This window comes from Epinephelus moara, chromosome 21 (genome assembly GCF_006386435.1).
Source record: "Epinephelus moara isolate mb chromosome 21, YSFRI_EMoa_1.0, whole genome shotgun sequence".
Lineage (NCBI taxonomy): Eukaryota > Metazoa > Chordata > Actinopteri > Perciformes > Serranidae > Epinephelus > Epinephelus moara.
This window is the reverse complement of record NC_065526.1, coordinates 39,351,344-39,365,122: the sequence shown is the minus strand read 5'-3', so window position 1 is coordinate 39,365,122 and position 13,779 is coordinate 39,351,344. Positions and strand designations below refer to the sequence as shown.

The window sequence follows — 13,779 nt, the reverse complement described above, 5'->3', positions numbered from 1 at the left end:
ATGAATGTTAAAATCGCCTACAATAATAACTTTATCTGATTTAAGAACTAAACTGGATAAAAACTCTGAGAATTCAGATACAAATTCAGAATACGGGCCAGGAGCACGGTACACTATAACAAATAAAAGTGGCTGCGAGGTTTTCCAGGTCGGATGTAAAAGACTAAGAACGAGGCTTTCAAATGAATTATAGTCTAGTTTAGGTTTAGGGCTGATTAACAGACTAGAGTTAAAATGTGAGTGTTGTTGTTTTTTTTACACTGATAGCAAAACAAATAAATCTGCTACATTGGGAAAATTAAATCCAATTAGGCAAATATAAGCTTTAATTCAGTTATTCAGTTATTCAGTTAATACAACAGGTATTGCCTCTCTCCTACCACTATAAATAACCAGCATGGTGGGGCTACTGTATTGATAAGGGATGCTGTTCTAAACATAATTATTACTTAAATATAATTATTAAATACATTTGACAGGTTCATGACATTAAATACATGCCGGTTCCATTACAACAGTATTTGTGACAGCAACTTTGTTGGTCCCCCCAAAAATTGCTCTTGAGAAATATTTCTGTTTATTGTCTCCCTCTACATTGAAATGGAATTTCTGCCCTTGATTGAGACTAGCTTTTAATTATTTTAATATTTTTCTCTCACATTGGTTAAATCAAATGAATTCTAAAGCAGTGATTCAGCAGATCCCACACTTTCTACTCATAAGGATCCTGCCCACGTAGTCTGTTATACACGTACTGTTAAATATGCAAAGCCTGGGCATGCTTGACAGATGAAAGAAACCAAATTAAACTTATTCATCTTTACCTTCACAACCCCGAGCCCTCGCCTTTGCAGCAGGCACCAACACACAGGGCTGGTGCTTTTTATCACAGTGTCCTCACACAGTGTGTGTTTACTGATGTACAATCACAATTGATATTTAGAAATTCTTTTGTCGTTGTTGCTGGCACAACCTAAGAAAATCTTCAAGTTTCAACAAAGAAATAATGACATTCTGTCAGCAGGATATGAGATGAGGACAATATCCAGGATTCCTTTAAGGGTGTAGAGGCAGCTCATGCAGAGCATCACAAATCTAAATCTGAATCTTTGTTCTTGTGTGGAACAACAAGCATGCTGCATTGTCACAGCTGATGTCAAGAAACACATTTCATTACATTACTCATTCACTCATTCATCACATTATTTGCACTTTTGAAAAACTATTATCATTTGTTATCAGATTGAATGTGTTAGCTGCTATATATGACATTTTTATTTATGTTCAACTTTACCCTGTAACAGCATGTGATGTTCTTTTCATTCTTTTATCATCCAGACAGCCCTCATACAAAAAAGAGATATTTCCCCACATTCCGTAAATCCTACCTTTAACGCCTTACTGCTTGGCTATCAAATTAAATCATACATTAAAGTTATTGCCTCGCTGGATCACAAGTAAATGTGATATTCTGTATAGTATCAAGCCTACTAATACTATGACAAAAACTCTGTTAACACTGTTTGTGTTAACAGAGTTTGATTCTGTATGTATAAGCATGTAATAGCAATGCAGTCTGGATTTCAGGCTAATCTAATCTAATCTTCTTTGTTTAACATGTTCTGTCATAATCCTACAGCAATTTTAATTTCAATAAATGGACTGCATACTGTGATGTATGAAGCACTCGGATACTGTACTCCACTTCAGTAAAAGTAGCAATACCACCATGCAGATATTATCTGTTACCTGTATAATCTGTTAAAAGCCCTTCATTCAAAACATTACTGAACTAAAAGTACAAAAGTATTAGCATCAAAATACACTTAAAGTACCAAAAGTAAAAGTACTATTAGATTGCAGAATAGCCCATATCAGAATAATGTATATCATATTATTGGATTATAATTATTGATGCATTAATGTTTCCGTCACTTTATTGTTGCAACTGGTTAAGGTGGAGCTCATTTTAATTACTTTATGTACCACTTGGTGACTTGTGAATTTATTGTTCTTATTTTAATCTAATGATACATTATTATTTATTAGTTAATTTATATTTCATATCAATAAAATGAATATTCAAAGTAACTAGTAACTAAAGTTATCAAATAAATGTAATGGAGTAAAAAGTACAATATTATATTTGATGGTTAAATGTCAGTACAGGTCACCAATATTTATAGGTCTAGTGCAGGGGTCAGCAACCTTCACTATTAAAAGAGCAATTTTTGGCAAAAAAAAAAAAAAATCTGTTTGGAGCTGCAATATATATTTGTCACATATAAAAAGGCAGCACAGCCTTTTGACTATAAATTAGCCTATAAACATTGCTAATGGGTTTAAATGAGCATTCATTAATGTGTTTTACAACTAAGTAGCTACTCTGCAGTGGGCTGTTTATGATTATTTGGTACTTAAACTTTGCAGTGTTAGTGGTGAAAGCAAACAAAGCTGTCCAGTCAGTAAGAAATTCTCTGTTCTCCTCTGAGACGTTTTCCTTTTTTGGATTTGGAATCAATAGCTTGCCTCGCTAAGGAGACACAAGACTAGCCATGGCTATTGAGATTCTGCAAATTTTAGGAAAAGGCACAAGGCTGTAGATATATAAAGACGTATTCAGTGTATAGGCTACACATTTATACGATTGGAAAATGTAAGAATCACTTTATGGCTACATCAATGATTAATGAAAATTAAAATGTTAAAAAATAACATTCATTTCCGTATCATTTTTTTGTCAAAGCCACAGTGAGCCATTTGAGAAGGGCTAAAGAGACGCATGTGACTCCTGAGCCACAGGTTGCCTACACCTGATCTAGTGTATAGGATGTAGTGGCATCTAGGAATGAGGTTGCAGATTGCAACCAACTGAAACTTCTCTCATGCACATTTCTCGTAGGAGCACTATGTTGGTCAATGCACCTGTAAAAATGCAAATGGCCCTATCTAGAGCCAGTGCTTGGTTTGTCTGTTCTGTAGAAACAACATTGCAGACTCTGTAGAAGAGGTCCACAGAGTCTTGTAATCTTCGAATGACAGTTTTCTTATCTGTTTTTCTTATGAGTGAGCTGTTTATGTAGATATAAACAGCTCATTCTAAGTTAACAAAAACACAACAATTCTTAGTTTCAGGTGATTATAAATGAATGAAAACATATTTATGAATTTTATATTCCATTCCTGCCAAAAAGCTGCATTAATCAATAAGTTGATATTGACAATGGCTGTGCACTAAATTGGAAGATGCTAAAATGCTTTCAGCTCATTGTTATGGTTTTCTGATCAGCCTCATTGCCAGCAGCATGAAATTAAGTTGCAGGCTGCTCTGCTGAGCAAAAAAGCTCTGACCCACTGCACACCACCTGCTCAGCACCAAACAACAGCCAGTCAAATTTAGCAACTGGATGATGGACATTCAGCAACTAAAACGATTTCTGGTGGCCTCAGCAGAAATGACACTTTTCCATGCAATGTTAATATGAGCTTTAGCTCACCCAGATACCATTACTTTACTGTACCAACAAAGAGGATCCTCTATAATACCTCCTGTGTTTCCTGTTTATTTCTCTTTGCCTCTGCAGCCTTTGGATTTTGAGAAGAAGCCGTCGTACACAGTAGAGATCCAGGTCCAGAACACCCAGGTGGACCCTCGCTTAATGTCTACAGGCTCCAAAGACATGGCCACAGTTCGGATTGCCGTGGAAGACGTGGACGAGCCGCCACTGTTTGACAAAGCCAGCTATCTGATGGAAGTGAAGGAGGACGCTGCAGTGGGCATGGCCGTGGGCTCAGTCAGCGCCATGGACCCTGACGGACCCCGCAGCATGGTCAAGTAAGGCGAAACCTCAGTCAAATTTTTATTTTTGAATTATCTTAAAAACAAGTTATGAAGAGGTCAATTTTTGAAAACTCGCGCCCACCCATACCCATAAAGCTCAGTACCAGAATCGACCTGTTACCCATCAGTATGTCAGAGTCTAAGCCACACCCACTAATTTAAGTCCCCCAACCTGACTCCCACCCATGATTAAACACACAGTCACTCACAATAAGCAGGGTTCTTCATTCTTGAATTACAAATTCATATATATGTGTATATATACAGTAGGGCTGCCACGATTAGTTGATCGACTATTAAAATAATCGGTGACTATTTTAGTAGTCGACTAATCGGTTTGAGTCATTTTTCATAGAAAAGTACTATAAAAGTACCCCAAAATACTCTTACTGCAGCTTCTTACATTCAGATATTGGCAGCTTTACACACTCTCATGTGACAGTGAACTAAAACCCTTTGGCGTGAGTATGAAACAAGACATTAGATGATGTAATTTTGGGGTTTGGGCGAGACAGACCGACATTTTTCAACATTTTAACACATTTTTTGATGAAATGATTAGTCAACTAATAGTAGAAATAATCGACAGATTAGTCGACAATGAAAATAATCATTAGTGGCAGCCTTAATATACAGTACCAGTCAAAAGTTTGGACACACTTTCTTATTCAACTAAACAGGAAAGTGTGTCCAAACTTTTGACTGGTACTATATATTGTATACATATAATATAAATGCAGGGCTCCAGACTGTGACTCTCAGTGCAAATATTTTTTTACAACTATTCGCTCGTGTGTGACCTGCACATTTGCATAAGTTTTCTTTCTTATTAAAGGAGGGAGCAAGTCCACCAGTGTAGGCCAACGTGTGTGAGAGGGGGAAAGTCCGAAATGAGTGATTAGTTAACTGCAAGGATTGCATCATTGGCTCTCATCAGTAGGATCGTTCGAGATGAACTGTGCCTCGCCTTGAAAGTGGACAAGAGCAGGCAGCTGCAGCAAGAGGCGGTGACAACAAGCTGCAGTCAAGTCGGAGGCTGTATTCAAATGTCCACCCTCTGGACTTGCTGACAGAGCCCTCGCGGACTTTAGCTGCATGTAGTGTGACGTATTTATTGTCATCACGTAAAGTCTGCGAGGGCAGAGACTGCAAGCTGCTGATAGACAGCCCTCGAGACTCGTTGCCGTGGAGACGTTCAAATATTGCTGCTGTCATATTCGTATACATCATATAAGTTGATGAATAGTGCCTACTCATCTGTTCCTGCAGATGACAAGATATTGTAGCGACCCTTAACAATGAAGCTATGAGGCATAACCTCATCGGCTTTTTATTCCCTAAGTTTAACACAGGTTACTGTAGGCTGTAACCAACGCCAAAACAAAATCCTGTCTGCTTACAAAGTGTCTTTTGCATCAGTGGTTACTTAAAGCTATAGTGCGTAACTTCTGTCGCCCCCCAGCGGATAATGCGTTATTACAACAAATAAGCCGGCACTTCCATGTACACAGAGTAACACTCGCCACACACTGTGTACACAAAGTAACACTCGCCACACACCGTGTACACAGAGTAACACTCGCCACACACCGTGTACACAATGCTACACAACGTGGCGAACACCAGGCTGCTAACATTACATTACGTTCATAGCACCATTTCCAAGAAAATAATAAAGTACTAGGTCCAGTACATGTAACAGCAACACATACTACTCATAATATAATTATAAACCAAGTCACTTACTTATCCAACAGCAGCAAGGCAACATCCGTGTCTGCCCTCAGCCCAATTTCTTCCTTCAGGGCTCTCCACTGAGGAAAAGCGACACCAATACAAATCCTTGTTTGTCTTCTCCGTCGGTCACTTTCCTTCTTTGCTAATAGACCTTCAGCCGAACGTCCAGGCTTTTTCTTTGTGGTAGGATCCACTTCTGAACCTTGTCTCGGCCACTTCTTTGGGTTCTCCGCCATGTTGCTTTCTCTTTCTACCTGAGCTCTACCTCTTGCTATGAGACTCTCTGCTCTTCCTCCCCCTCCCTTCTTGTTGTGAGGTAAAACGCGGCATTTCCTGTGCGCCAGCGCAGGAATGTCGCCGGTCAACACCAAATGATATATATTGAAAAATACCGCAAGATGTTAGAGGAGCCGATCGGCTTAATCAGCATTGTGTCATCTCCTCTAGTAGTGGCTTGGGTGAAACGGACATTTACGGACATGTAGAAGTTACGCACAACAGCTTTAACAACTTCTGGGGGGTATTCCAGAAAGCGGGTTATGTGAAAACTCAGAGTAAGTTAACCCTGAGATGAGGGAAACTCTGACTTATCCGTTCCAGAAAGAGAGGTAACTGAAACTCTGAGTCAGTCACCATGGTAACAGACTCTGTGAACATAACCTGCTCGCTGACAGGTTTTCTTCAGTAAACCCTGAGTTTTTCTCTGTCTCCTCCCTCTTGCACGCTGTTTAATTTCCTCATTCATTCAGTCCGTGTCAAAGCTTGTATCGAAGCCCGTTAATTGGCGGAGATTTAACGTCTGTCACAGTCTAAATCCTGCTGGATATTAGTTTGTTACTCAGGACTGTCTTAAGTTACTGAATTTATGCACATCAATCATTTCTTTGGACATCAGTTTTTGTCTTTACATTCAAATATTACACAGCGAGAATTCACCCTCAGCTCAGAATCAAACCTCTGTCCTTTTCATATTTATTATTTTTTATAACACCGTGCACAAGGATCAGACTGTCAGTCTGTTAGAGCAGCTCCCAAATGTTTACTGCACATAATGTGTAGCTCTAATTATTTAAATTTTAAAAATCGGTATGAAGCTTTAGACACATAGTATCAATGACTAATGATCTCTATCACTGATGTCATTGCTCACACTGATGGAACATAATTCCTATAGCCTAATATTGGGGATTATATGTTAATATTTCTGAGTGAGCAATGGTGCAGCATTTCAGTGTCTTTAAATTTACTACATTTGTAGCTGAAATAAAGTCACTGAATGCTGTTGAGTCAAGATACAAATAGATGTCCAACATTTTAAAATCTACTGTATTTTAACCTCAACGTCTTTTCAAGTGCAAATCACCAAACATATTATTACTGGGTCAGACTGTGAGTTTACAGTCATGTCTTTATGTCTTTGATCTATAGCCTAGCCTATATGTTTTAAATCTTCCTATTTTTCAGTTGCTGCCTCCTGTGTTTTTCCCCATCAGATTAAATCTGAACAAATATATTATTATATATTATTAATATAATGTAATGTATCTACAGCCTGATACACAGTCAGATTCCACCACTTTATCTTCATTAAGGAAATGTAAGTCTGATAAATGATGAATAAACGGACAACACTGAATAAAACTTTTTTATTAACTTTATGGTTAACTTATTTACACTTTCCTCGCTCTGACTCAGGCTCTTCTTTTAAAGATAAACATGCACCATCTCCTACACATGCATTAATATCTCTGCATCCACTGGATTAAAATGGAGGCCTGTCTTTTATTTACCTGTTGCCATGGCGAATCGTGGAGTCGGAGCTCCATTGATGATGGCTTTTTATTGTCGTTTTAACTCAGAGTGAACATACTCAGAGTTGACTGAACTAACTCAAATCAGCTGTTCTGGAACCGGTAACTCAGAGTTTCCCATCTCAGGGTAAATCAACTCAGAGTTCAGGGTTAGACTCAGAGTTTGTTGAACCTCCTACCTGGAATACCCCTCTGCTCCTAAATTCCACACACATACTAGCAGGCATAACAACAACCCTCCTTCTCAAGCCTCTGCCAATCATAGAAGGGTATCTCACACAGGTCACTGTCATAGGTGCTAGTATTAATTGACAGGCTTCACAGCACCTAAAACCCAACGCTGGGAGTGACACGTTCACTGACATTACGGAAAACTCAGTAACTGCCATTGCAGAAACACAATGTTATTAATTCATCTCTATATAACATACAGGCTACACACGTTTGAAAACAGAAATGTTTGTAAATAAGGACAGGACGATTTACTCAATAAATTGGGCATTGCTGCCATTAGAAGACCTTCTTTTGTTGTTTTTCAGCCAATTTTTTAGCCTATTTCACTGCCCAGCCTGATAGGTCACAATAGTAAAATGCATTTTCATTCTCTCTACAGCCTCTTCTTAGTTCTGTATCATGATGTGGTTGAATATTATTTCTGGACCGCACAATTCAAGTAACATTTTAACAGACCTAACTATCACTAACTGTTTTACACACTCATAAGTTGTTGTTTTTTTTTGTTTGTTTTTGTTTTGGGCAGCTGAAAAACACACAAAGTCACGCCCATATTGCAATGAATTGTGGGTTATTAAGTCAATGAAGTCTGCTGAAGTCTGCATCCCAAGCGGACTCTCTGGAAGTCTGCCGAAAGTCCCCTGGAGGCCTTTTGTGGACTGGATGAATTGTAGCTTTCGGAAAGCCCTGTGCAGATGTTATTTTAATCACCACACCACTACGTCTCTGTGATGCTAAATATTTCAATAATTAAAACAGCCCAATGTCAATATACAGTAGACTACATATCGTTTATGATACAGTTAAAATATCCAAAAAAGTGAATAATTGCATTCCAGGACGAACTTAAGTCCAGTTTCACTGGACTTAAGTTCATTTTCTACATTATATAGACAACAGATGAGATTTACAGTGTTTTTATCATATTTTGAGACATTTCCTGATTTTTCTACCATATGTCCAAGTGAGCCATTCTTATAGCAAACTGTATAAACTCCAGCTTTAGTTTGCAGTTACAGACAACAGCTTCTGTCAGCTGTATCTTATACTTTGGTTTTTGTGGTCAATTGACAGTCCATGTATTATTTAAATGACCAAATCACTCTTTTGTAAATTATGGAGAAACAAGATTAGTGATGTCAGAGTTGGTGCTTCCTGACAGCAGTATGGCCAGATGGGACATATTGTTCATTTTCCAATTTAGAAAAAAGTCAGCTGGTCACAGCTGTGGGACCAACTTTACCTTATTTGAGCCTTTTGAGCCTGCCAGTGTTCTGCTCATGTCAGGATTTAGATAGATCTGGACAAATAAGATGAAACTGTGGTGTGTCGCTCAGTGGGGATGGAAGTCTCTTCTCTTGCAGCCCCAGTTTGCCATCCTGATGAGTTGCACATTTTTCAGGAAAATGTGTTTTTAGCTTTTTAGCCTGTAGCCAGTCAAATCATTTTAAACTGTATTTCCATTAAGCAGTACCAGTTAGTGCATTATCAGAGGTAGCCTAAAATGCAAAGCAAGAGCCAGAGTTTAAACAAATACAACCTAATGATGTCTCCTTCATCAAGCATGCTGCACTGGGGGGAATAGTGGGACTGATTCAGTGGTGTGCACAGACATTTTGGGGGGCAGGTGCTCAGTGAAAAATAAGGGCACCTTGTGCGGCATGTGGAGCCACCGGCTGCCTTATTATAGCAGTGTGAGATTTAAAATAAATTTAAAAAAACCATTGCAGGCACATGTTGTACGTACTACATAGCTGTGTACTGCAAACAAATCTTAATAGGCTATTTGTCATTGTCAAAGTTTTAATAATAGCCTATTAAGGTAAATACAAGATTACTGCAAGTGTTGTAACGTAGAAATAACTTATGGTTGGTACAAAATATTATAATTAGCTAATATAGCTTCATGCCTGATTTAGTACTTCCAAACCATTTTGTGTAGTTAAAATAAATCGTTGGCAGCTTTTATGTTATTTCAATAAAATTAGAGGAACCGTTAAACTTTAAAATCTGAGCTTTAAAAGGCCCTAAATAGTTAACATGACTCTGGTGTTGACTCTGACCTTTCTTCTTCATCAGTGGGTTGAGGAGGCACATCTGCACATTTGCAATAGGTTTAAATGTACAAAGGTTTCTTCAGTATTGGGGCTACATTTGGTGAAAGTTCCAAATCTGTAGCAAGTTGATTTGTTGTGAATTTTCAAAATTTTGAACTTTAGAGGCTTGCTGTAGCGCCACCATCAGGACTATTGGCCTGTTTTTGCAGCTGAGGCAATCTGGCATGGGACTGGACCTTTGTGCAAAGTTTGGTGATTTTTCGCGCATGGGAAGTATGATTTCCTCGGAAGAAGAAGAAGAGGAATATGCAGCAAAACAATAGGGTCCTGGCAGCTTAGGCTGCCCAGCCCCTAAAAAAACAGAAAGGCATACTCGTCTGCAGCAGAGCCCTGTAGACAGCTCTGGACTACTGGCAATGGGAAGGGAGCCAATTTTTAGTTGTTTAACTGTGTTTAAAAAAACTTTTGTACACACGCTAATTTTGGTGGTGCAGGGGTATGGGATCTGTCTCTAAACACAGCTAGGGCGAGTGAATGACTGCTTATGCTGCTGGGGCACCAATGTAAACTGTCATGTCTTTCCCCAAGAAAGGGGAATCAGGGTTCCAAAAAAGAAAAGAAAGATAGCAAAGGGACTGAAAGTAAACAGACTTTGCAAAATATGATTTAAAAAAGTTAAAGCTGCATGAGAGAGACATGGGGCCAGAGGGGAAGGGCGGGGGGCCCACAGACACTGTTTCAGCATGGGGCCAAGCATTTGGTGCTGCTCCCCTGTCCTTCATATCTTCAAATAATGGCATGTCATGTTCTGCACCTTAGCTTGCTTAACAAGATGCCAAACAAAGTTTCACAGGGGAAAAGCTAACATGACTTTGCACGCCAGATCACTTAGCTAGTCAGCTGTAGCACATTTAACAGCTTCAAAACTTAGGAGAAAGTGATAACTTTGGTCAGTTTAGACACTAATTGGTCCTTATTCTTCAATACTGCTGCTAAAAAATATTGTGATTTGTCCAGGGTTTGTAAGCTACAGTACAAACACAAGTTTGTACCCTACGCTCTGTCTACTCACCTGGACTGGATAGCTTCAGGATAGCAATTCAGTTGAGAAAAACTATTGACAATACATTCACAAATAAGTTAGACATTATTTTTTATATATTTCAATTTAAAGCAGTCATCCCTTACTGTATATCAGACTGAAAACAGGAACCTGTTTCTGCATTGCAGGGCTAATACATTTGAAAATTTGCATATCTTTACTTGCTGTCCTGCTGTTTTAAAAAATCTCAGCAAAACTACATTGAAGCTGGATGAAAACTGACTTTAATTGGCCCTGGATTCCCAAACGGCTCGTAAGGAGCTCTGATAAGAGTGTGAAAAGAAGGGAAACAGAGGAGAAATAAGAAGTAGGTTAAAGGATAGGTGGTATAGTGATCACTGTTGAGATTATAGATGGAGCTGTCTGTGGACTCCACAGCAATGTGTGAAAACTGCTGACTACACACACAACAGAACCCTGCACCTACAGGCTGTATCTCAACCCCACTGCTTACTGTAGTCCTGTCCAATACTGATGCTTGCCATTAGGACAGTTTGAGCTCTGCTGCTCTGCTGTTAGTAATTGACCATTACTCAAACGACATCAATACATTATGGAAATTTTTGATGTTTACAAAAAAGATGCCAAGGGTGATTTTATCATTACAGCAGGTATTGAAGTTTTCCAGATCTTGGAGGGCACTTTGAGTCACTGCCAGAAAAAGAAATAGTACATCACAAAGGATTTGATATAAACTGACAATGAATTGAAAATGGGGCGGTGTAAACACAGAGAAGTCTAGGATAAGCTAAAAAGAAATAATCATGCTGTATAGATGGCTGGATGACAGCAGTGGCAGTCTAAGCACAGCTGGAGACTGGAACTGAGCCCTTATTTCTCTACATTTAAAGCAGGCAACTGATGAGGAACGTGTTCCAATTAAAACAAGCATGGAACCATGGAGTGCTCTTAAAATGATGTGTCATGAGGGGCACACACACCCACCCACACGTGCGCACACACACACACACACACACACACACACACACACACACACAGAATTCCAATTATTCCTGTGTTTGTGCCTCTGTGTGTGTGACTGTATCATCAATACACATTGCGTCACGGAACTATTATTACTGCTGAGTGCTTGCTAATTATGAGCCTGGATGTACTGTAGGAATGTTTTCTTTTAGATTTATATATCTCTTTATAGAAAACAATAATTAAGATTGAGTGGTACATAATTAACAGCTGATAGCAGTTTGATGTTGTATTTTGGAGTCAATAGTGAAACCAGCCTTGATCCAGACACTGAAGTTATTCACATACAGAACAATGTGCAGTTCCTGTTCACAGAGCACTTTGCCTCCACTTTGACAGGCAGGAGAAAAAGACAGAAGCAAAGGCATCTCAGTTCTATTATCTATGGAGTGCTGTGAAGCTGTGAATAGCTTCATTCAGCAACTAGTTCAAAAATAGAGAATGCTCTGTGAGCAGTCCACAGACAGTGGGAAGAGATTTTCAAGTAGCTGCGCTGTTTTGAACAGGCTGTTAGACTGAATAGGAGGAGAGGACAGAATGCAGCAGCACAATTATGTGATTCCAGTTGTTAGAATATCAAGGTCGGCCGGTGTACAAAGTCTGTTTTTTTCTGAACAGCCTTGCAGATCAAAGTCTGTGCATCAATTCTATGGTTTAGTATTCACTTCAGAGTATATACACTTACCAAAAAAATTAAGAGAACACTTAAATCACACATCAGATCTTGATGACTGAATTATTCAAGTTGAAAATCTTTGCTTGTGCACAATGTATAATTTGTTGAGAACAAAATGATGTAACAATGGTCAAACCAAAATTATCAACCCACTGAGGGCTGGATTCAAAATCACACTGAAAGTCAAAGTAAAAAATTGAAATCACAGGCTGATCCAACTTGCATGAATTTTATCACAACAACTCATAATGTGAGTCAGTAGTGTGTATGGCCCTCGCGTGTCTGCACTCCCAACAATGTCTGGGCATGCTCCTGATGAGTCAGCGGATGGTGTCCTTGGGCAGTGGTTTCCAACTGGGGGGGCGCGACCCCCTTGAGGGGGCGCCAAAGAGCCACAGGGAGTTGCAAAGCCCTCTTGATTTTAAGGGGTATAATAATTTTAATGTGTTATGTGTCAAAATTTAATTTATTTATGTGTCAGAAACAAAACAAATTTAAGGGTTATATTAAAGGCTTATTCATTTATTTAAAAAAATTAATAAATAAATTAGTATAGAAATTTTTAAAAATATGAATGGTATGATACATATAAAAATGTAAGGTTACGGGCATGTGTAATATGTGTACGGGGGTGGGGTGGGGGAGGGCACCAAAGTCTACAATGATAAAAAATATGGGTCCCTCAAGAAAAAGGTTGGGAACCACTGTCATCGGGGATCTCCTCCCAGACCTGGATCAGGGCAGTGATCCCCTGGACAGTCTGTGGCGGTACTTGGCAGTGTCAGATGTCAAAAAGGTCTAAGTTCAACTTCACTGTGACATCATAATGTTCTGCAAAAACTAATTTCTTGCCATTATTCAACATCATATCTCAGGAATAGAAGGGGAGACATTTAGTCAGATACTGATTTGGTGACATACATCTTGGGTGCCCACCCCTCGAAACTTTGCTGATTGTATAGATCTTCTGTGCTATTGGGGGGAAGATGTGTGTGAAGCATCCATGTTTTCATAGTAATGGATATTAACTGTACAACAACACTGGTGGTAATTCCAGTTTTTGGACAATAAAAACATTCCATTAAAATGATTCAGGAGGTTTAAACCAAAAATTGTTTTTTTACATTTCTGTTGGTATGCATATTTTTAAACTTCAACTCTGTACTTAACACTCCAACATCAATTTCAATCAATCAATTTTATTTATAAAGCCCAATATCACAAATCACAATTTGCCTCACAGGGCTTTACAGCATACGACATCCCTCTGTCCTTATGACCCTCGCAGCGGATAAGGAAAAACTCCCCAAAAAACCCCTTTAATGGGGGAAAAAAAA

At 38.9% G+C, this 13,779-nt stretch overlaps 1 protein-coding gene across 2 annotated transcripts in view; it reads left to right on the top strand.

The window, feature by feature from the left end:
• Positions 1 to 13,779, top strand: part of LOC126408965 (cadherin-6-like) — a 331,509-nt gene that overhangs the window by 253,838 nt on the left and 63,892 nt on the right. For both annotated transcript variants that reach the window (XM_050074787.1, XM_050074788.1), the window contains exon 7: positions 3,585 to 3,835. In XM_050074787.1, coding sequence (XP_049930744.1) covers positions 3,585 to 3,835 — 251 coding nt within the window. The remainder of the gene's footprint in view (positions 1 to 3,584; positions 3,836 to 13,779) is intronic.